This window comes from Rhamphochromis sp. 'chilingali' (assembly GCF_963969265.1).
Source record: "Rhamphochromis sp. 'chilingali' genome assembly, chromosome: 22".
Taxonomy (NCBI): Eukaryota; Metazoa; Chordata; class Actinopteri; order Cichliformes; family Cichlidae; genus Rhamphochromis; species Rhamphochromis sp. 'chilingali'.
In genome coordinates, this window is record NC_137950.1 from 26,737,158 (window position 1) to 26,761,812 (window position 24,655).

Below are 24,655 nucleotides of genomic sequence, written 5' to 3' on the forward strand. Positions count from 1 at the left end.
GGGGAGGAAAGACCTGCGAAATCTCTCCGTCCCACACCGTGGGTGCCGCAGTCTCCCACTGAAGGAGCTGCTCAGTGCTGTCACAGTCTGCTGCATGGGGTGGGAGATGTTGTCCATCAGGGATGACAGCTTAGCCGCCGTTCTCCTGTCACTCACCACCTCCACTGGGTCCAGAGGGCATCCTAGAACAGAGCTGGCCCTTCGGATCACCCTGTTCAGTCTCTTCCTGTCCCCAGCAGAGATGCTGCCGCCCCAGCAGACCACGCCATAAAAGATAGCAGAAGCCACCACAGAGTCATAGAAGGTCTTCAGGAGTGGGCCCTCCACCCCAAACGACCTGAGTCTCCGCAGCAGGTACAGCCTGCTCTGCCCTTTCCTGTAGAGGGCGTCTGAGTTATGAGTCCAGTCCAGTCTATTGTTCAGATGAACACCAAGGTACCTGTAGCTGTCCACAGCCTCAATGTCCATACCTTGGATGTTCAGTGGTTGCAGTGGAGAATGCTTGTGCCTGCGGAAGTCTACCACCAGTTCCTTGGTTTTACTGGCGTTGATCTGGAGGTAGTTCAGCTGGCACCAGTCCACAAAGTCTTGGGTCAGACCTCTGTACTCCTTGTCGTCCCCATCAGTGATGAGGCCGACTATTGCAGAGTCATCAGAGAACTTCTGCAGGAAGCACTGGGTGGAATTGTGGGAGAAGTCTGCAGTGTAGATGGTGAAGAGGAACGGAGCCAGAACCGTTCCCTGTGGGGCCCCCGTACTGCAGACGACCCTGTCCGACACACAGCCCTGAGTCCTCACATACTGTGGTCGGTCGGTGAGGTAGTCCAGGATCCAGGTAGTGAGGTGATGGTCCACTCCAGAGTTCACCAGCTTGTCCTTTAGAACCGAGGGAAGAATGGTGTTGAAGGCACTGGAGAAATCAAAGAACATGATTCTCACAGTGCTTCCAGCGGTCTCCAGGTGAGCGAGGGAACGATGTAGGAGGTGAACTTATATCTCTAAAGAAAAGCATACTTAATTATATGCACGCATTAATTTTTAGATGACTTCAGGCACAATTCAAAGGCTACACAGACTGCTGTTCTAGCCCACTGCCGCCAGGTGATGATAATTTAACATTAACTGAGTGTTATGCGCAGTTCGTGAGCAGCAGTGAAGCTCGCGAGCAAAAAAGGCACGAGTTGATGAAATCCACTCCTAACCATAATTTTACTTTTTATTTTTTATTGCATTTTCTTTTCTTTATATAAACACCAGCCAACCAAAACACAGAGCTCTTTACTGTATTAGAAATTAAATATTTAATTTTATCATCTGAGCTGATCTACTCATTATTCACTGACTATGAGGATCTTTCACCTCAGACAAAATAATAATAATAATAATAATTATTATTATTATTATTATTATTATTATTATTATTATTATTATTATTATTGTTGTTGTTGTTATTATCAGTAAAATATTCTCCACATATTCTCAGCCTTGTGAATATTCTGGCATAAGGATCCAAATTATAGCTGAGGTGCGGAAATAAGAAGGATCTGTGTGGAGGGTGTGTTTCCCTTTAAACGCTCCTGTGAGCAGCAGAGATCAGCAGACGTTGGAGGGGACGGTCGGCCTCGGCAGCCGTGCAGGATGGACCGATAAACAGCTCTGTTCGAAGCGATGTTCAGGTACCGAGTTCATTATCCTTTATTTTATTTTTGTAGTGGAAAACAAATGGAGGTGAAACACTGAGAGCAGCGTGTCGTCGGTTCGTTCGGCTCCTTTGCACACCCAGTTTTGACAGCTGAGCGCATCATCATCATCCTCCTCAACATCATCTGCACGTTTTCAGCCGCCAAGCTTGGTATCATCTCCAATCCTGTGTTATGTTTCCAACGCTAACCCGATTATTTAATTTGAGGTGGATTTTTTTTTAATTGCTTTTCTTGTAGTGAAAATGTTTATCACCTTCGGCGGGGCTGTGGTTGGCTCGACATATGGTCCGTGTTCAACAGGGTCATTTTTCTGAGTGAGGAATTGAGATCAGGTTATTTAAAGATTAATATTTCACCCTGCAGTGATGTGGCCTGTTCAAACCACCCTTAGTTTGCACCTACGCCTATTTAAATCGACAGACTTCATAAAAACTAAATGGAAAAATAATAATCCCATTAATTTGGGAAACAGCGGCTCCAGTGTGTACTGCTGTTCCCCGGCTATAATTTCTCCTTCGAGCCGTGAGTGTTGGCTATAACATAAAGCTGAATTAATCAAAGGATGACAGAATACATTTTTGCATCCTGTGCTATAAAAAGTTAATAGGATTTCTGCTTGAATGGCCTTCAAATTATTTTATTATTTTTTTCATCCCCTAGTTCAAGATTAGATTCGGTTATTTTACTCAAAATGTGAAATTTACTGCTAATTTGTTAGATTTAGTGGAATTCGTCCAGATGTTTCCCTCAGTTAAGCTAACCACCTGCTGGCCCAGATATGATATGGCCCAGACTTCACACTGCTCTAAACACTTCATTTCAGACAGTTATTTCCTGCTCTTGGGTCTTTGATGTCAAAGAGAGCAGATGTCGCTAATATGGTCACAGAAGCCCCACCCACCCACTCACCGGTCAACCTTTCTATTTATGAGCGGCAGCCAATAAAAAGAAGGGTAGCTTAAAGCAGTGGTTTTGAATCTCAGGAGTGAGTCCCAGTGGTGGAGCACAGAGGAGTGATTAAAGATTAATTTGAGCTTTGATGCTCATTTAGCAGTTCCTGTTCCCTTATGTGGCAAATAAACTAGAAATGTAGACCCACTGTGGGAGCTATTACATCCATAGCACCAAAGAGAAGCTGTGCTACCCCTGTGAAAAATGTCAGGCTTCATACTATCACTGTGTTCTCTTGTCTGCATCGGGTATTCTTCATGTTCTAAGAGAAGGTGAGACAGAGTTGGAATTGGACTGGTACCTTCACTGATTTTGCCTATTGATTAACTTAGACCTCAGCAGATCTCACGAGAGCAAAACTATCCTCCAAAATCATTTGTCCAGTTCTTGCTGCAGCCTAGTGTTCCCATCCGCTCCTGCTCACAACTGGTTTGGTGTTTGGGGATTTAAATTCCCCCTAAAAGTTATCAATGAGGCTCCCGGTCTCATTGTTACCTCTGTGAACTGTGCTTTGCATTAACATCTAGGCCCATCGGGTGCTACGCATAGGAGGCATTATACACAGCCTAAACAAGCCTGTGGAGTCTTATTTGGGCCAATCTATGATATATTTAATCATACAGAAGGCTCTACATCAAATTAAAAATGCTGTTTTTCAGGAGTGGTTGCTCTTATTTATTTATTTATTTTTTAAAGCCTGGAAAGCACATTTGAATGCTGTGTGCTCTGCAGTTGCCTCTGTTGGGTTTCTTGCAGTCTGTAGGGAGTCCTTTTGATGATTAGCTCCCAGCTGTAGTTTGACTCATTGATTTGTGAGTCTAGTTCTCACTTGATGTTGTGTCTTTAGATGTTTGCTGCCTTGTTGGGGATTGAGAGAGCTTTAAGGCTTAGAAGAACGACTATGAGAAGAAAATGGGTTTTTCTCAAATGTTTATACTTCATCTGTTAACCTTTCGTCTTTTGTAGGATTGTCTTTATCCCACTGAAATCACGCTTGTTTCCCGATTCCCTCCTGTGTAGATTTTTTTGCCATGGAAATGGATATGATACCGAAATTCTCCTCAAAAGATGAGGAAATCGACTTCTGGAAGGCTCTTTCCTTCAAGTACAAGAAAAGGTATGTACAATACACACTGTGCAGGCTCTGTTTCTCCTTCAGTAACATCAGTGCCTCAGCCCTTTGGAAACACTTAGTTAAATAATAATGCAGGTATAGTTTTGTGTTTTTTACTCATAATCAACAAATCTCATGAAAAGATTGTCTGGTGAAGTCCAGCCTAGTTTTCCCATCTTCTTCCTCTGCTAATTCAGCGTTTGGGGCTTTAACTTCTCTTTGGTCAAGAGTTACTTGTGGTAGAAGATGCATTGACAGGAGGAAAAAATGCACAAACTTAATCTTTTAACTGTAGGTACATTTGGTTATTGTGCACCTTGATGCTCAAGTACCACTGTCTCTTTCATGCACATTGAACCTGATAAAACTCAGGTGAGCCAAGCTTTTATATGGTACCTGGGGAAATTGAAAAATCCTCCTCAGAGGCGACCAAAGCATAAAGTATTCAACTCCTCGTGCACAGCATTGAAATGAAGGTTAATGGGAAGTAAAAGCTCAAATGTGCCACTGTTCCTCCCAGTAATCGGTAAGATATGCAATACATCCTTCATTTCAGAGGTATTGTCATTCAAAACTGGAACATGTGAGCTAAAATGAAAGCATTATTTTTATTCCAGTACAGTATACATTTGTTACTGCTTTAAATAAAGATCCCCTTATGTGACTTCTGCTTTAGGTTGGAGGTTGTTTTGATCTTGATTCTTTATATAACAAAGCTGCATTGTGCAGTTCAGTGATGTTTTAGACTATGGTGTTTTTGCCCATCCTTGTTTCAACATGACAACTCCCCTGTACACAAAGCAGGCACCATAAAGTAACCATATCTCCCCAGTATTTCAAACCTACCCCACATCTTTGAGATCACCAGCATGGCGATGCTGTACAGTAAAATGTATATAATTCATAATTCTTTAACATTTTAAAATGACAAACTTAATTGGTAATACAACACATGTTTAGCTAATATGATTGATTAGAGTTTTATTGTTAAAAGTAAAACAATGAGCATTAAACTTCAGTTTACAGTTGATTAGCACTGGTTATTTTATCTTTATACATACACCTTTATATCTCAGAAGGCAGAACAGGTCGTCTACCAGTCAGTAGGTCAGGGGTTTGATCCCCGGCTCCTCTAGTCTGTTTTGAAGGATCTCTGGGCAAGGGACTGAACCCAGAGTTACCCCTGACACATCCATCAGAGTGTGAGTGTGTTAAAATTAGGCTGAGAGCACTTAAGTATAGAAAAAAGCTTTTTGTATAAACGTGCGTGTGATTGTGTCAAGTGTAATGCAGTCATTAGCTGAAGTCCTACTACTTCTTACTGGTGCTGCAACCTTTAACCTATGTAAATGATCTCTGTGCAGCTACTTCTGAACTGAGAGATGTCTTTGTTAGCGACATTTGAATCACAAGATCTGATGGTAACCAGTCCGCTCTTTGTGTCTGTGGGAGAAATGCTTAATCTGCTATCTGTCAGTCTTAGACTTTCAATTAGCAGCCGCTGTTGGCATCTCCGGTGACACTTGTGAGACAAGCAGTGAAATCTTCCTTCTCAATTTCTTCCCACAGCGGCAGCTCATATTTCACATTAAACATAAAAGGCTCCCACGTCTCTTTGTCCCATCTTTGAATGATTTTTCTGTGCAGATTCTCACTGTTGTTCATTCATCGTGTAAAGATTGCTGCATTTGTATGAAACCTATTTCTGTGCTCTATATGCTGCTTGATTAAGATCAGCTGATTGAAATGTCAACAATAGGTGCTACAGGAAACAAGCTCAGGCCTACGCCTGATTATGTAAGACAATGGGCTTCCTTCAGAGTGGAGGCCATGTTTATTGGGGTCATATAAGTGAAGGACAGTTCCCAGTTTGTGTCTCTGAGGTACAGAGGTACATTGTATTATTCTGTGTAGCTGTTCACAAAGCCCAGCAGTGCTGTCCTGTGCGCTAAGTAGCAAAGCAATACCATGATTCTTCACCACTGTACAGCGATAACACAGAGGACCTCGGGTTTGAACTTTGAATGAGCAAAACAATATGACATGAGTGTGTTTGGCCCACAAAGGGTTCCCTTGTCATGCTGTCTGGTTTTGAATGTAGGGAAAGAGGAGGCACCAGTGTGCAAATGTGTGACAGCCAACCTTTTCAGAGCGAAACCAGTTCAAAGCCCGGCCTGGCTCGACATTACCGCGGTGGCTTTGAAAACAAATGGATGCCTTGGCTCGGTGCCACCCCGAGCACTTCAGCTCCCATGATGCCATTTTTAGACAGCTGTGTGTGTGTGTCCGTGTATCAGTCTCTCAGTGACCACATCAGCAGACACTTACATAATCAGCACTTTGCGGTAAAGCTGGTCCAGGATCATGTGGCTCGTTGTATGTTTCGAAGGTTACATTGGAGAGTCAGAGACGCACTTCTTGGTTAAAACACAAATTTCAGTTTGACCTCACTGCCAGCATGTCAGCTGGCACAATAGTGTCAGCTGTTTTTACTAGACAAGATCGACTGCAGCGGCCTGTAAAGCTGTAAAGATGGTAAATCATTGACTGTTTCATAACAGACTGTTACAGACTCGCAAGGTATGGTAAGAAGTTAGCAGCAGCTTCAACAGTGACGTCAATTCCAAGCATACCAGGGTTTGTTTCGTTGGCATTTGTGGATTCTTCTTGTCCGACCTGCTGTTTAAAGATTGACTATATTAAAAACATCCTCAACTTCTTGTAACAACCCTCAAGCTATTTGGTGACAATCTTTGCATTTTTCCTGCACAATCGAGGACCATGTCACAAAGAGAAGGTGATAACTAAGTGACTCAGAGATCATCAAAAACATTTCAGATCCATGGCCTGAAAGCTCTTCAGATCTTAATCTGATTGAGCGTCTCTGGTAAATTATGTTGTGTTAGATTACATCAAAAAATTGACTTGACAAGCAAGAATTTCTGTACTCTGTTGAAAAATCATGCTCCATCAGGAGAAATCTGTGCAGTTTCCATCCAGATGATGGATGGGCTTCAGTCTTGCTCTCAACCCTTGTCTCATAAACATAAAGACGAGTAAAAACCGGCCCAGTTAAAAAGTCTTGAAGACAAAAGCTGAATCTGAGATTTCAGAAAAGGAGCAAAGTACAGGGAATAAATCAGTTTTTATAGTGACGCTGTAGTTCGGGTGTGTGGATGTGGGGTAAAGCGGTCACTATTTGCAGAAGTAAATTTTGCACAAAAGCAACTGTTAGTCTTTAAATATTAATTCCTAAGTTAATATTTTATAGCAGTTCATCTCTTAGGAGAAATTAAAGGGTTAAAACCCTTAAAACACCCCCTTTACAAAGTAGGTGACAAATTGCATTCGAGTTTGGGGAATTGTATCTGGGTCAGATCTCGAGCGCCCAGAGGAGATGCAACGGCGATAAAAATAAAACCATATCCAGCTGTAAAGTTTGATGAATGCATCCACCAGCCGTGTCTCCCAGGCTTGCACGTCTACCTCTTTCTGTCTCGACTTGTCGTCTAATGGCTTTCTGTGTGTCTGCCCACAGCTGTGAGGAGGCTCAGGAGGAGCTGCTGGAGTTTCAGGAGGGGAGCAGGGAGCTGGAGGCTGAGCTGGAAGCACAGCTTGGCCAGGCCGAGCATCGAATGAAGGACCTGCAGTCTGAGAACAACAGACTCAAGAATGAGGTTGAAACTCTCAAGGTAACTGCTGCAGTCTGTGGAAAGCTGACCATAGACTCTATAAAAGATGGACATGACTTCCATCATAGATATTTTGAGGCATCATAATGTGATTTTTACTAATTAGTGGGTGGCATTGTATGGGCTACATCCATTATTTGGTGTCAAACTAAAGCCCTGGGGGCCTAATCTGGCAAAGCAGTGTTTTGTTTTTTTTTGGTTTGCAATCTGTAAGCTTTGGTGCAGTGCTCCCAATTTTGTTCCACCAACCCATCAGGAAATGCACAATTTCCCCTTGTAATCATGTCCAATGTGACCGACCACACTTCAGCAATATATACATGACACCACGTAATTAATATCTATATAGAGTAACCGCTTTATCTGATAGGTCGTTGTGCTCACCGTGAGGCCTGCATGCTAGAATACATTATTTTAAGTTTGCGCACTTTGGCAAACCGTCCTACCGTTTGTAGTTTATGGACATTTCCGCTGTCGCACAATAATTCTAGCATAAATTCCAATAGGTAGGACAGTTTGGCACTGAATTTTGTGTTGTGCGCATGTGCAGAAACAACAGGTATGATGGATTCCCAGAACACCTGGTAGTTTAGCATAGCTTAGCATGCTAAAAGCTAGCTATAACCAGCACCTCTAAGCCTCTCTAATGACCTTTTTCTTAATCTAGTTAATTTACCTAAACCATAAATGGTCATGTTCTAAGTTAATTTAGTCATCCTGAATGTTTTTAACATGTTTTTGATGGGTTAGATTTAAGAGCTGAGAATCAGGTGATCAACATGTCAGTGCCACCATGTGGTCAGGAAAATCCTTGTGAGCTTTTCGTGCCATTTTCTGGCATTTTACGAACAAGCTGATTTTAACTGGTTAATTAAAAGCCTGATAGAATAATTGCTACTGAGCCATAATGGCTTATTTTAACAATCCAACTGTATCTCATTAAGCTTCTCAGATTTATGTGGTGAACCTAAAGAAGACCTTCACTGTGACTTTCTCTCTCACTCTGCATTTATGATGAGGCCAGCATTATGTATATATGTTTCTAATATTAACAAGACATTAGGCGAGTGTCTTCACACGTATCCTTGAAATAAATATGAGGGCTTTTTTTTTCGTCGCCATCTATCATCTGCTGCCCTTGAGTGTAGTCTCCTGGGAGTGAAGAGAAGTGGGCCTGTAACAGCTGCTGCTCCTGTAGAAGCGATGTCTTGCAGAATAAATGTTTATTGGCTGCCTTCTCAAAGAACAACACCTCTTATTTTTGTGGCCCTGCCTTTGTTGGATTTCTAGCTGTAACCTTATCCTGTAGTTTACTGGCCTGAAAACTGAGTACAGTCCTGGAGATGAGATGTTTTAAAGTGCAATCTAAATGGTAATCTCGCTGCAGTGGGAATCTGAGGTATATCCTTCCAATCTCACCACCTGTTCTGCCCTAATCTGGCTGTATACTGATGCAGCTGATCTGTGCCACACTCATAAATAATGCATCGGATTGTGTCTCGCTGTTATTCTCGCTCCATAATTACCAAATCCAAGTGGCTCATTTCTGAGTCCATGTTTCAAGCCGGGTGAGTCGAGCCACCTGCAGGGAAAACTTGTTTGTGCCAAGGTGTCTGACAGGTTTCACTTTCAGCAGTGCTGACTTCACACCTTTGATTTGGAGGAAATGCAGCACTGGTGAGATGTTGGCGCAACACTGGGGCATGTCTCATGGTTCTAATTTTACTACACACACCATAGCTTTGTATCTTAACAAAGCTTTAAAGGAAAAATTTCTGAAACAGGATGTAGGAATTGAATTTTTCCTAAAACATAAAAAGGACACAAAACAGCACCCTTATAAAATAACACGGGTACAAAGAAAATGGCCTAGGACTGACTAACAAACCACAAAGATAAACTGCACAAAACTAACTGAATAAAGTTGTGAATATTTATCGTAGACTGTAAGAAAAGATGTCTGTGCCATGTTGGAGTTTGAAGCCGTTACGAGCGTGAGAGCACACGCTCAATGGCTAAAAACCTTTAATGGACAAGTCAACAAACATATCCTGGATAATCCTCCTCTCTCCTTCCGTCCATCCATTTTCCACAGATTATCTCAAAGCAAATTGGTCCTGGGTGAGGGGCCAAGTACGTTTTTTTATAAATGTACATTTATCAAACTCTTTATGGTGAACTAAAAGCATTCATAATGCATCACATCTCAGAAAATATACTAACATTCTGAAAACGTTTGATTAAGAAAGCAGTCCTTTACAGATGTTCATGAAACACAACCTAATCTTAAGTGTTATTTTCTGATTTGTGAGTAATATTCTCGTGCTGTGTTTGTGCATGTAGACTGCTGCAAAATAATAATAATAATAAATTTTATTTATGAGCGCCTTTCAAGTCACCCAAGGACACTTTACAATAGGATAAAACACTTTAGTAAAACAATGGCAGAATAAGAACAATAAAATAAAGCACAAGATAAAATGAACAAACAGTGGATTCACAGTGAATATGCAGATTTGAACAGATGAGTTTTGAGTTGGGATTTAAACTGGGGGAGAGAACCAATATTTCTTATTTCAGGGGGCAGAGAATTCCACAACCTGGGAGCAGAGCAGCTGAAAGCTCTGCTTCCCATGGTGGTGAGGCGGAAGGAAGGTACAGTAAGCTGGACAGAAGAAGAAGAACGAAGTGAACGGGCAGAACAAGTGGTGGTTAACAGGTCAGAAAGGTAAGAAGGAGCGAGGTTATGAAGGGCCTTGAAGGTGAGCAGAAGAAGTTTGAAAATTATCCGGAATTTCACAGGGAGCCAGTGAAGTTCCTGAAGAACAGGGGTGATGTGCTGGTAGGAGGGGGTTCTGGTGATAATGCGAGCAGCAGAGTTCTGAACCAGTTGAAGCTTATGGAGGGATTTTTGGGGGAGACCATGCAGAAGAGAATTGCAGTAGTCAATACGGGAGGTAACAAGACTATGTACAAGAATGGACGTAGACTGGGTGGAAAGAGAAGGAAGCAATCTGTTAATGTTACGTAGATGGAAGTAGGCAGAACGGGTGAGGTTATTGATGTGTGATTTATAAGAAAGTGAACTGTCTAGGATGACACCAAGGCTCTTAACCTGAGGAGAAGGGAGAACTGTGGAGTTATCGATGGTGAGTGAGAAATGGTTTGCCTTCAAAAGGTTGGATTTGGTGCCAATAAGGAGGATCTCAGTTTTATCCTCATTGAGCTTTAGAAAATTAGAGGTAAACCAGGATTTTAACTCGGATAGACCTTCTGTAAGGGAAGAAGGTGGGAGGGAGGAATCAGGTTTGCAAGAGAGATATAACTGGGTGTCATCAGCAAAACAGTGAAAGTGAAGATCAAATTTGCGGAAGATGGTACCTAGAGGGAGGATGTATATTATAAAGAGAAGAGGGCCTAAAACTGAGCCTTGGGGTACACCAGAGGTGACGGGGAATAGACGAGAGCGGAATGATCTTAGTTGAATAAACTGGGAACGGTCGAGGAGATATGATTGAAACCAGGCGAGGGGTGTGTCAGAGATGCCGAGAGAGGAAAGTCTGCTTAGAAGGACAGAGTGAGAAATGGTGTCAAAGGCTGAGCTCAGATCTAAAAGGACGAGAATCAGAGCTTCAGATTTATCTCAGCGTTTGTGCTTTTAAACTCTGTTAATTGGACCTGCTGAACGAGAGGACTGTCTGGCCTTTCTGCGGCTGGCTGCAGCTCAGTCATTACTTTATCAGCAGATGTAGGTCAGACACACAGACAGGCCCGGTGGTGTTTATCATGCCAATTGTCTCAGAGCTGGTGGATAAATGGGTCACACTGCTGCTTTTTTTTTTTTTTTTTTTTTTGCTTTTTTTTTAAATGGAAAGGGAAAATGAATGGAGCACTGAAAAATGTATGGCGGCGTGCTTTGGGAGCTGTTCAATCATGTGTTTAAATGCATGCAGTCAGATGTTCAGTACATGTTGTCTGCTCTCCTCCTCAGGAGAAGATGGAGCAGCAGTACTCTCAGAGCTACAAGCAGATCTCCATGCTGGAGGACGACCTCGGCCAAACGCGCAGCATCAAGGAGCAGCTTCACAAATACGTCAGAGAGCTCGAGCAGTCCAACGATGATCTGGAAAGAGCCAAAAGGTCTGTTTGGACTCTTAATACTTACTAAATAAATAAAACAGTCTCAAAGTTTCCTTTGTGCTGTGTGAACCATTTGACCATGTTTGTGGTGTTTATGCACCTTTAATGAAAATATCGGACAAACAATACAGATCACTGTGCATTTACGTGCACTACTAGACCACCCAGTCATGTGCGCTTCAGTTTTGATGAGCAAGAGTCAAAGCAGTAATCTATCTCTGGTACAGCTTGCTAACATCGTTTTTCTAACTCCACCCTCTTCTCCAAATGTGGTAACTACAGCTAAAAAAACAAAACAAAAATCACAACAACAATAATATGGTGGTATCCTGAAAGTTAAGTCATATCGTGATAGTTACATCCATCTTTTGTGTACAGTATATGATGATAATATATCACATCTAACAGTAAAGGGTGAAGCTGCAAAGAGCAGAGCAGTTCAGCATAGCCAAGAAAATGACTCTTTCAGCGCCAGCCCCCAGTGGCCTTTGGAGGAACTGCAGCTGTAGCTACTTCACATTGGCTTAATTTGTTTTCAGCCTCTGAAAGTTTCAACTTGATTTTTAGGTTTTAGCTTTGTTGCTGGGATCATGTAGAATATTCAGCATAATAAACAAATGACGCTACCTTAAGTAAGTGCAAACACACTTCTGTTTCTTGCCTACTTTGTGATGTTGGTTACATTTTTATAAAAATTTGCAAGAGATAAAATTCTAGGATCTCATTGCAATTAACAAATGGCTTCAAGTCAATTGATTGCTGGACAAAGCTGGATTAAAATCAATAGATAAGCCTCAGATATTGATTACTTACTCATTATTATTCAAGCACTAGTGTCTGCAGAGAACATGCCTCTGAGGTTATTTGCACATAATTACTGAAGTCTTTTTCCTTTTTAAAAATATTTCTTCTAGAGCAACTATCGTGTCTCTTGAGAACTTCGAGCAGCGTCTGAACCAGGCCATTGAGAGGAATGCCTTCCTGGAGAGCGAGCTGGATGAGAAGGAGTCGCTGCTGGTCTCGGTGCAAAGATTAAAGGATGAAGCCAGAGGTGATTACTCACTCATGAACTCGAGCTCATTAATGTGCAGCTGCTGCAGTCTTTCTCCTCTGAAGGTTAAAATCTGGGTTTTCCTATATATATTTGTTACAATTATCTTTTCTTTTTTTAAAAAAAAAGATTTACGGCAGGAGCTCGCCGTGCGAGAGAGGCAGGCAGACGTAACCAGGATGTCCGCTCCGAGTTCACCCACACAGGATAACGTGAAGATGGACACGGCTGTGCAGGCCTCCCTCTCCCTGCCGGCTACCCCACTGAGCAAAGGTCTGGACAACGCCTTTGCCAACCAAACAGGTAGCTGCACAACGTCTTTCCCCTCAACATGCAAGTACAGACATGTAGCTCTTTATTTAAATGTTGTGCTGCGCGTATATTTGCATGCAGAAAACATTTATTTCTGTAATGACCCAGCTGTATAATCAGTTCTTGTGCAGTTAAAGTGCAGCAAAGACCCCATGAAAACCTTTTAATATATTTTGGCTCAATTATAAAAATATAGCAGATTAACAGTTGATTTTAATGTCTTTAATTTAACAAATATTCATAAATAAGTGTCTGAAATCTGCCAAGAGGTTATTAAACAGGGGGAACTAATTGCTTAAACAGAATAATGATTTTGAACTCTGTAAAAGATTTAATAAAATAAAAATTGGAGGAATAAATTGGTTTCTTTACTTTTTTCTAACTAGTGCTATCAAATGGCTATGGCAGCAACTCGCCTCTGACCCCCTCGGCCAGAATATCAGCCCTCAACATTGTCAGTGATTTGCTCCGGAAAGTTGGGGTGAGTCTTTCCTCCTCCCTGTTTCTGGTTCTCATTTCCACCTCTGGCTTCATGTCGGAAGTCCTCTATCTTTCCTCTTCATCTTTTGTGTCCTCACAGGCTCTCGAGTCGAAGCTCGCCGCCTGCAGGAACTTTGCCAAAGACCAGAAAGCTCGGAAGACGTTCGCTCTCGACAACAGCAACGCGCTGAATGCAAACTACTCCCAAGCGCTCCATACGTCATATTTTGATAAAGCGTGAGTGAAAGCACATTCAGTCTGTAGTTTTATTGCCCATTACTGTCACATGTAAGTGTGGACAGCATGGTTGTATTGTTGCGTGAATAAGGACGAGTATCTGAGATGGTGTGCATTTGTTTTTCCCCCCAGCAGGACTGAGATGGTCATATTCCCTGCATTAATTTGGGGTAATTGTAGCTCCTTCACCTGTTATGCAAGTGTGTAGAGGGCCATGCATGCTGCCGCTGCTCCTTAACAAGCCTCTTTTCCCATCTCATAGAAATAAGTGTGGGCTGGATAACCATTTAGTGGTGGTGGCGTGGTGCTGCTGAAATAATCTCTCAACTCTAAAGTGACCTGATTCATGTTTTTCTTGTCTATACTAGTATAAAGTGTTTGTTTTCAGCTCCAGATCTAACCAGTAATGCTATTAACAAAGTCCGTTTTTGCCATACCTTTTTATTTGTTTTAATTTATGGCTGGAAGTCCCTCAGGAGATGATTCACGAGAGAATCTTCAGTCGGATTGGATTTATTTAGGGTGCTAACACCTCCCACATGGATGTGTACATATTTATGAATTTAATTTACAACAAACATAAAATGAAAACCAACGTCCTGATGAAGTTGGGAAATATAGCCACAAGTGGCTCAAGAACCTTATTAGTAAGCACTACCTAATATGAGTATATAATAACACCTGCTAACAGGATCCAGGTGTTGGTTTATTGTTGTATATGATGACAACGGTTTTGTTCAGCTTGAATTTTTTTGCTCTTCATGCTTATGTTGCCAACAGATCCTTACTGTGGGGACTGGCAGCCAGAGGAAGTGTAGTGTTTCTGCTGTGCGAGAGAAATATAAATAGGCAGAGTATGTGTGCACAACAAGGGCATTGTCTGGGTGACTTCAGAGCAGGGAGGTCTTATGAAGAGTACAGTCACATTCAGCTATGTCTGGCCATTTATTAAGAAAAAATGACTTTATACTTCAATAAATGAAGTTCCAAGAAATCACCAGAGCTGCAATAAAAGTAATTTTGTTTCAAGATCTATTTAAAAATGACAAGTAAAAAGTGTCAGGTAGTATAATTGACAATACATCGTAGTTAGGGTTGTAGACTTATTTTTTTATTTTTTGGCCTAATTCAGACAGATTTTTGTAACTTTATTCACACCGTTCATGGAAAAACTTTGTAACACTGAGAAATGTGCTTTTCCGTCGGCACAGGAATTTGGATACACAGAAACACCAGTTCGAGAAAACTTCCACACAATGCCCAGCCCAGTCTTGAAAATGTAGTTTCACTGGCACTCCTCCAAAGCTCATATTTCTGTGCTTTTCAAACTCCTACCACACAGAGGATGCCTTTCATGCCCCAACTGTGACCCACAAAAGAACGCGGTGAAACCAGTTGGATAACTCTGGGTGACTCTCCTGCTTCCTTCCCAGTTTCTGCATTAAACTTTTATTTTTAGCGGCACATGCCTGTGTTTGCTAATATTGCCTCATGTCTGCTATGCAGCTGTTGTCCTGTGTGAGATGAAGGGCGTTTGATAATGAGGACAGAGCCACCTCCCGCTGCGCCGGTCGGTGCTTCGACCTGTGTTGGCAGTTTTTGATAAAGTAAAACCGACCAAAGCTTTGAAGCTATCTGATCTCATTTTCCCTTATGTATCTACAATACAGTAGATAAATTTTTACTTGAATACAGTAGTTTAGTAAGTATATACTTAAGTCTCTACTAGAGCAGAAAATAATTTGTCTTTATTTTATACAGAGTATTGATGCGTGTCTGTTCATTCTGCCTCAAACAAGCTTTTATTTCTTTATTTATTTGACATCTTCCCCCTTTGGGGCCACCATAACTTTGAGCCAATTTTCTTCTAATTGTGTGCATCTTAAAAACAGCTGTTGAGGGAAAGTATAGGTGGATGGGTATATAATAGGTAGATGTAGAGAAATCGTAATCATGTGTTTTAGAGCCACATTAAATATTTGTACTGGGATGAGAGATACTATTATTATTTTTTACATTTCTACCAAATTTATATCTTTGTATTTATGTTAGTTGTAGCTCCTGGCATAGAAAGTGTGCCAGCTGACATATGTCATGAATTTAGCTGTTTTTATCCATTTTTAAGTGAAAGCTAAAAACCTTTTCAGCCAGCCAGGTGGTCCTTTGATTATTGATGATTATTACTTTTATGTTTATGATTGAGAACATACAGATTATTGGACACATTTATATCGACTATCTCAGCTGCTTTTAAAAACATATATTTGATCTATCTTTATTTATTTTCATGACTGATCATTTTTATTATATCCGATTCCTGGCTTTCATAATCTGGCACCAATGGGCTTCCATACTGACCACCTTGTTTGCATTCAAATTAAACTGCTTTAACTGTGTGGAGGCTTTGATTGGTGGCTGGTAACGGGTGGGTTCGTGTATCTGCTTCCGGGACCTTTTGTTTCAAAAGTCTGTTTTCTCGCAGCAGGACCGTGAACGGACTCGAAGCTGGTACCCGGATGGCCATCACCGCGCCTCCCGCCGCCTCCTCCCACGGTTTAGTGCCCCTGGCTTTGTGATGCCAACATGAAACACAACAGGAAGAGAAGGCGCAAAAAGAGGGATCACGAAAGGCTAATACTGTAAAACTTACTGTTACTGTGGCTCATCTCCTCATCTTCCCGCGCTGCCTCTCTCTCTGTCTGTCCTCACTTGTGCTTCGTTTGCTGTAAATTAGTCTGTATATGATGTGTTACTGTATCCACTGTTTGCTCACAAAGACTGTTAAAGCCCCCCCTCTGCTTTTTTTTTTTTTTTACCTCAAGGATCTCCCCTGACATGTGAAGTGGTTTCTAAGAATGGCATATCATCTGGAAAGGGAAATATTATGCAGTTAGTCTTGGAAATGATGATGAGTTGCTTTTTTGTTTTTAAATCTAAGCAGCCTCTTCACTGATCTTTAACTTAAATTACTTCAGTTAAACCACTGCTGAACCCTCTAATTATAAAAATCAGCAGGTTTATTGGATGCAGATGTCCTAAATAACTGTGCCATGTGGCCTGTGACTCCACCAATTATTGAGGTTTCCAAGAGCCTTTCCAGGTAGTGATTTTTGGGTGATTCTGGCGCCATCCTCATGCGCTTGTATTTGACTTCTTATTTAGTTCCACAGAGTCGGGAGTTTTTCAGTGAGCCAAACACACCATGTAACTTCTGAACCGTGTGACATGACGTGTACAGTATTGGTCATATTGATCGTTATTGACAGGCAGCCAGTTAAAGTAGTGCTGTCATAGTGTTCGGACCAGTTAACCAGCATTCTTACAGCCTGTAGTCGAAACGTTTTATCCACATTTTGTTCTTTGAATTGATGCACAAACCTTTCTCAGTTGCAAGTGAAGCACTTTGACCTTGTTTTGTTTTTTGTTGGGTTTTTTTTTTTTTTTTTTTTTTTTTTTTTTTTTTTCATTCGAGTGCAATATTGCCTGTTTGTGGGTTTAATTTATTTTAAATTTCTTTTATAGCATGTTTCAATAAAATATGTAATTATACCACACTGATTATGTTTTACTTGGTTCTTGAAGTTATTCTCAAGGCAAAGACTACTTTTCATTCTCTTCTCAAATATTAATGTTTGCTGTTTTTCTGTTGTATCAGTTTAGAAATTAGAATACGGTGAGCTTTTCATATTAGTGTTGTTTTGGTAGTCCAGAAAAATAACAAGAAAACTGAAGATGTTATTTAAATCAGATTTGACTGAATCTATAAGTTAATGGTCTGTATTTATATAGCGCTTTTACTAGTCCCTAAGGACCCCAAAGCGCTTTACATATCCAGTCATCCACACATTCACACACTGGTGATGGCAGCTACATTGTAGCCACAGCCACCCTGGGGCGCACTGACAGAGGCGAGGCTGCCGGACACTGGCGCCACCGGGCCCTCTGACCACCACCAGTAGGCAACGGGTGAAGTGTCTCGCCCAAGGACACAACGACCGAGACTGTCCAAGCCGGGGCTCGAACCGGCAACCTTCCGATTACAAGGAGAACTCCCAACTCTTGAGCCACGATTGCCCCGTCGTCAGGAAAAACACCCATACCCAGTTCTCAGATGTGTTGATGCTGTCAAATTATATTTTTATGTCAGTCTAAAAAGACTGTAGAAGACTTGAAAACTGGAAATTATTTCTGTGGATTTAAAAAAAAAAAAAAATTTAAATTGTTCCACTACTAGAAATACTCTAAGAAGATTCTTACATATATCTATACTAATGAACTTCAGATACAAGATACAAGTAACCACAGTGATGTCACCTATTGGTTTCATAGCCACGCCCTGAATCTTACCCTGCTTTATTCTACTAGTACATGCCTGTGCTACAATAGTGATTTGGTCCGTCTCTGCTTAATCTCTCAGGTAAAAGATTTTAAAAAATGAATAAAAATAAAAAAAAGGTTGTAGATATATATATTTTTTTTATGCTGAAAATGTTTCATTTTGGCCTCTTGCTATGTGGCTGACAGGCAACGTGATGGCTTTATAATATAAGAACCATTTAGTGTTTTTATTATTCAACTTATGTGGCTGAAACTTAATTTTCATGTCATGAAATTAAAATTCTACAATGCTTTTAAAATGTGTGACATGTGCGTAAAGGCTAAAAATAGGTCCTTTTAGCTGGTTACTAGGTTGTTCTTAGGAAACATGATGACATAACATCTGATGCAGATAAGAACCTTCAGGGTGCTATAGCGTACCAAGTTTGGTAGTGCAACTCCACATCGTGTAAGAGGAGTTCATGGACAAATAAGGCCTGTGTGTTTGCATCTACCTGTGGACAGCTGTGGCTTAGCAGGTAGGGTGGGTTGTCTGCTAGTTAGAAGGTCATTGGTTCAAACCCCCCAGGCTGTGTGTTAAAGTGTTCTTGAATAGCAGAACTCTGTGTAACAAAATGCAATTGGCTTGTTAAAAAGTTTTTAGACTAGAAAACACAGGTAAAGTTTGGCCACACAGGTTTTGCACCACATGACATTCCTAACAACCTTCCTAACTAGCTAGTTAGGAATGTCATGTATCCTACCGGTCTTGAACTGGGGCTCTTTGCATGCAAGGCAACTATTTTAACCACTACACCAGGGGAAAGCCCTGCACGTACCCTAATACAATAAGAATTCACACTAGTGACTGAAATTCAGAACACTGATGACTATCATCACAGTGAGTATTAGACTTGTATGCAGTAGAGGTGGGCGGATCGATCCAAATATCGATAGTATCGATACCAACACTAAAACCAAGTTTCAAAACACATGAAAAGCTGAAAGGTGTTTTTTGCTGTGTTAACTAATTATTGTGGAAAGTAATAATCACAGTGACATAGTGGTGATTAAAATGTGTTCAGAATTTGAAACTTGAGAATTCATCTCATAAGTCATGGCACGCTACTCTCCCCCAGTTAGCTGCCTGAGTAACTTAGAATTATTGGTACTGATATCGGCAATACTGGCCCTGTATTTGCTTGGTATTGGATCAATACCAAAATTTGTAGTGTGGCACAGTGACAATGAAGGAAAGTGTGTTCAAATAGCATCAATTAACACACAAATTTAGTTTTTTTTATTTCTATATGATAATTCTTCATAATTAAACAATAAGAACAAGTAGTCTGATGTCCTGTAATCATTATGAAGCTATAATTTGAAATACAATAACACATTATGTTTTTGTACAAAGTATCAACATCGGATCGGTAACGTCCATACCGCCCTGAATTTGACTTGGTGTCTGATCACAAAGGAAATCGGTGGTATTGCACATTACAATCTCAGAGGAGATGCCGCCTGCTGGTCAAGGGATTTCTGCACAGGCAGACCCATCCATGTTTTATATTTACAGTCTGTGGTTATACTGCATCTGTTATTTTCTATTGTTAACTATCATAATTGCTGATGTACACAAGCGAAAGATACCCTGCTGGATCCCGGGAGGAGACACAAATCCCTTGGCGGGTTGCATCTGGCATAAAAAAATCTGCCAAATCAAATATGCGGCGCTACCTGCTGTGTTGATCCCTTGTGAATAACGGAAAAACTGAAAGTAGCTTTCTTTATTTTAGAGTGGAGAAAAGCAAACAAGCACATTTTCTCATGTACTGAACTTAAGCACAATTTTTGAAACCTTTACTTGAGAATTAAAAATTTTGTACTTCTTTACGGTAGAATGCTGGACTCGCTCTAAATGGCCTTTTCTCTCTATCTACAATGTTTAGTTATTAGTTACAAATTACAGATCTTATATTTGAGTGAATAATTATTTCATGTCACACTGATAGTGAATTTAAAACCTTTATTTTGACAGATCAGCATCAGTTATTACTTTCTAGCATCCATCAGACTGAATACATCCCAACACTAAGGAGTCTGATTTTCCTGCTTCATTGCGCAAAAACTGAAGGCAGAGCTGATGTTTGTTGTACGGCATTAACGTCTGTGCTTTGATTTTTAATCCTGATTAAACTAAACTCACACCAATAAAATAAACATGAAAACCTCTGTGGCGTGCATTTTAAATAAATGATCTTTAACAATGTATATCACAAATAATTTATAGTTAAAGAGATTTTCATTCATACAGTCCATTAGGTTGCAGTCAATTCTGCCCCCTGCTGGAAAAACACGCAAGTACAAGAAAGATGCTGTTTAAGCTCCTTTACTGGGCGTCTTGGACAGTGTTGTGTCCAGCCCAGATGTCTATACAAATCTGTGAGGGTTACTTCAATAAATCCATTACTGTAAGCAGGCCTCAGTAAAAATATTCAGCAAAGCCATCTTTGCATATGTGGACATGTGCAGCGTCCACCTGTGGAGACCTGCTCTGTATTACAGTCTGCTGCAGAGGCACTGAGGTTCAGGCTGCTGCCCCCTTCAGCCGCTCCCTCCTTGCTGCTTCTTCTCGGTCAGATCATCGATCTGCTTCTGCCGCCTCTCCAGGACCTCCAACCTCTTGGCATCGTTACGCGCTCGCTCCTGAGCCCTGAGTTCAACGACGTCCTCAAAAAACCTGTGTCTGCGCAACAGAGGAAGTACCGAATGAAAACAAATGACAAGTGAGAATTAATTAGAGAACCAGAAAAGATTAATGGTAAGATTACAACCTTTCTTCTAATGTGACGTAGGTGGTTCAGTGTGAAAAAACAGATTTTGATTTTACTTTCACGGAAAAATATTAAACTATAGCTTTACCAAAGAAAATGTTTTGGATATTCACTTTCTCTGTTTTGTTTCAATTAGTCTCCAGAGTGTGTATGGAAACCTACTCTGTTTCCATTTTTCTAACAATAAAAAAAACCCCAAAACAAGCAGTTGTCCACTGTAACTAAATATTCATCTTTTCTTTCTCTTTTGTTGAATTTTGACCAAAGAATGATTTCGGTGATTTCAATAGTTTCAGGAGTTTCAATAATGAGGTTATTTTAGGGCTCCTTCAAAGCTTTTAGGGATGTCAATTAAAAAGACACAACCAGCTGTGCCACAATGTCCAGTCTGTACAACACAGCACTGAACAGTAAAGATTTCTCTTTGGACTTTTGGTCAGACAAAACACAGCTGTTCAATTTGCAGAGCTTCTCTAGTGTGCTGTAAAGTCTCTAGTGCACTAACAGCACGAACGAGTTAGTGGGACTAAAAGTTAATGAAAAAACCTTTGAAATTAATTGTATTAACAGGGCTTTTCTAGAGGTCTTAAAAACAACATCTGCAAATTCAATACCTTTAACATGATTTAAATATGATTAAAGGCATTTTAGATACAGCCAGGCAGGCGGTTAGAGCCCATCTCAGCTGTTACAGAGCAGGTTATCAGTCTGCTGCAGGCCCAACACAGATTGTTCCCGCTGTTAAAGCTGGCTTACAGACAGGCTTACCAGAAATCATGCACAAAGAGCAATACAAAAACAACAAGCAGAATAAATCTGCATTCAAAATACACCAAATATACAAAATCATAAGGAAATATATCACATAAACTGATTTTATAACGCTCCTGCACAGGGGACAGAGCAGCTCCAGGTCCTGTTACACCTTACTCGTGGCGTTGTCGGCATTTCTGACAATAATTTTACTTAATGAGACCTCGTAATAACCTTGAAGCAAATCTTCATAGCTGGGAAACGGGAACTAGAAATGTATTTGTCAGTCAGGGAGCCCATGGACATCACCACATACTGAGTTTCCTCGCTCGCAAATGCTCCACCAGACTCTCTGAAATGTATTCTTCTCTTTTTTCCCCCCTTGGGAATGTGTCTTTTTTTCTTTCAGATTTTGGTATTTATTATCTTGGAACTTTGCTCATTTTTTCTTGGAAACATAATGAACTAAATTTAAATGTATCCTTTGCTAATTTCTTTGAAATATGTTCATTTTCTTCTTTAAAATGTCCTATTTTTTTTCTAATAAGTTTACCTTTTTTGATTTTGTAATTTAATGCGTCTGAACTTTGCTCATTGCTACCTCAGAAATTTGACATTCATAAAGTATGTATGTATGTATGTATGTATGTATGTATGTATGTATAGCATGTTACTGCCTTATAAATTTGCTCCTTTTTTCAAATAAGTTTGTCCTTGTTTCTCATTATTGTTCCATTATTTCTGGTTAAAAAAAAAAATCTGATCGTTTGCCATTTTAAAACAATAAACTAGCTATTTATTTTTCATTTTTTCTCCTAAGTTTAAATGCTTTCTCCATGTAAATTTGCCCATTTCTTTCATCAAAAATTTGCTTTTTTTTGTAAATTATCCATTTTTCTCGTAAGTCCGCCGAATTTCTAAAATTTTGAGCTTTTTCTCTTTGACTTCCAAAGGACTGCAGAATGGGCCTAATACGCAGTCGTACTGCTTCCCCTGCAGTACCTTTTAACAGCGAAGTCGTGCTGCTTTTATAATCTTCACTTCTGATCGGCTCTTTCGGAGCTGCATGTTTATTAATAAGGTGTGCAGTAAACACTTGCATGTGCAAATGTCACGCACAACATGCCTGTTACGTACAGGTGGCTGAGCTGTAAACACGCTTTAACGTTACCTGTTAATGAAAGCAGCAGCGAGTCCAACGATGATCGTCCCGAACAGGATCGGTTTGGCGAGCCGTTTCCCGGCTGACAGTTTGTGCTGCTTCATTTTCGTGGCTTTATTTTGAACTTTAAACACTGACCTTCCCCTACAGTTGGCTGAGGTGCTGTACACACCCCCTTCGTGTCCCACAGTTATTAGGAACTTCCGGTACCACGTGACACTAGCTTCCGCTTGACAGTATTTCTATTTTGTGTCATGTTGTGTGAGGGAGTATTAGGGCCACATTAACAAAAAACTATGATAGAAGACCTTTAACTGCGTATGAAAAATGTAAATTAGATTTGATTCTGTGTAAGCGCGGCTTGACCGTATGCTATCAGATCGAAACTTTTTTTAAAACAAAAACTATTAAACGGAACCTTCGTCTTATCCACGCAGCTACACGGAGGCATTTCATGGTCAGACCGCGCCGGGAACGAACTGAAAAGAATAAAGCGGAGAGCGGAGCTGGTGGTGGATTATGTGGAGGAGCGGCTCGTCCGGAGGCTCTGACCGCTTTGAGTATTTACAAACTCTGGTCACAGAGTTTCAGGACACCGACAGCGACGGTGGGAACAGCTGTGTTTGGATTCAACTTTAAACTCACTACTCTGCTTTCTTCTGTTATCTTTTTTCCAATCTTGCCTTTTCGTCTTTCTGCTCCAACTCAAGATCCACAAGACAATAATATGAATCATAAAATAAAGTAAATAGAACAAAAACATAAAAAATAGGTGCCTACAGAAAGCCTAGGTGCTCCTCTTTGGAGACGTACGTCATCAAATAATTATTCAAAATTTGAAATTATTAAATACACATTTATTAAATTGAAATAATTCGTTTTATTTAAAATATATGTCAGTTGTTATTATTTCATAGTAATGGGCTTCAACACGTCATGAATTTATTTCTACTGTCAACCTCACCTGTCAAAGTCAGGGGCGGGGCTAATGCTGATCTGGTCAGTATCTTTACCTTTTCGGGAGTCGATTATTTCGGTGGGTGTTTCTCAATAGCAAGTACGCTAAGGACGTTCATGGACTGCAGCATTATCTGGGATCAATCGTCTTAACTTGCTGTGCAGGGTAACCAATCAGATTTTAAGGTCTGTTGACCAGCCACAAATAATTTGAAATGAATATTTGAATGAATTAATTAGACTTTTAACTAAATATTTGCCTATTTAATCTTGGCACTCCATAGTTCTCATTTTATGTGATTACATACATTACATGTGATGATTTTTTTTCCTCCTCAGAGGCAAAGGAACAAGTTCTGGCTAATTTGGCCAATTTTGCATACGATCCAAAGAACGTGGAGTATCTGAGAGAGCTGCAGGTGACTGACCTCTTCTTGGACATGCTGACTGAGGAGAATGAGAACTTTGTGGAGTTTGGGATGGGTGGGTGTCACAGTGACATCTCCTTCATTGTCTGCAGCAACTGTCAAGCCTTTATCTCTGATTTTGTCTCTCGTGATCTCAGGAGGGCTCTGTAACCTCAGCATGGACCCTGAGTGCAGAGATGTCGTCCTGCAGAGCGACGGCATCCGCTTAGTCACAAACTGCTTGTCGAGCCAGAGGGAAGAGACTGTCCTGTCAGCCATCACCACCCTCATGAACCTCCTAACACCCACGTCACGCTCTCAGATCACCGATCCCGCCATCCTGCAGTGCATGCTGCGCTTCTCCCTCTCCGAGAGCCCGCGTCTGCGCAACCTGGCTACCGTGTTTCTGCAGGACTCCTGCAGCGAGGAGCAGGTGGCGCAGGCGCAGCAGCAGATGGAGGGGCAGCAGACGGCAGTCGGCATCCCGCTGCCCAAAGACTAAAGACACAGCACAGACCTTTATCTTTTTATAAGTTTGCTCT

At 40.9% G+C, this 24,655-nt stretch overlaps 2 protein-coding genes across 5 annotated transcripts; both read left to right on the forward strand.

Moving 5' to 3' along the window:
- The first annotated feature begins 1,565 nt into the window (after positions 1–1,565).
- ndel1a (nudE neurodevelopment protein 1-like 1a) lies at positions 1,566–17,216 on the forward strand. 4 transcript variants are annotated; one of them, XM_080872724.1, is made up of 10 exons: positions 1,566–1,676; positions 3,675–3,771; positions 7,307–7,460; positions 11,452–11,600; positions 12,515–12,651; positions 12,781–12,954; positions 13,350–13,444; positions 13,544–13,680; positions 13,816–13,850; positions 16,166–17,216. In XM_080872724.1, the coding sequence occupies exons 2-10, from the start codon at positions 3,686–3,688 to the stop codon at positions 16,171–16,173; spliced, it is 975 nt and encodes a 324-aa protein (XP_080728850.1). In that variant the 5' UTR covers positions 1,566–1,676; positions 3,675–3,685; the 3' UTR covers positions 16,174–17,216. The 4 variants fall into 4 exon arrangements, with proteins under 4 accessions (XP_080728850.1, XP_080728849.1, XP_080728848.1 ...); XM_080872723.1 differs by having other exon boundaries at positions 16,163–17,215; XM_080872722.1 differs by lacking the exon at positions 13,816–13,850 and having other exon boundaries at positions 16,166–17,214.
- A 5,977-nt stretch (positions 17,217–23,193) lies between these two features.
- On the forward strand, positions 23,194–24,615 carry armc7 (armadillo repeat containing 7; the record flags this gene model as incomplete). The annotated part of the gene is made up of 3 exons (XM_080872736.1): positions 23,194–23,356; positions 24,046–24,189; positions 24,272–24,615. Exons 1-3 carry the CDS (start codon positions 23,269–23,271, stop codon positions 24,613–24,615), a joined length of 576 nt encoding a protein of 191 aa, XP_080728862.1. The 5' UTR covers positions 23,194–23,268.
- Between the last annotated feature and the right edge of the window lie 40 nt (positions 24,616–24,655).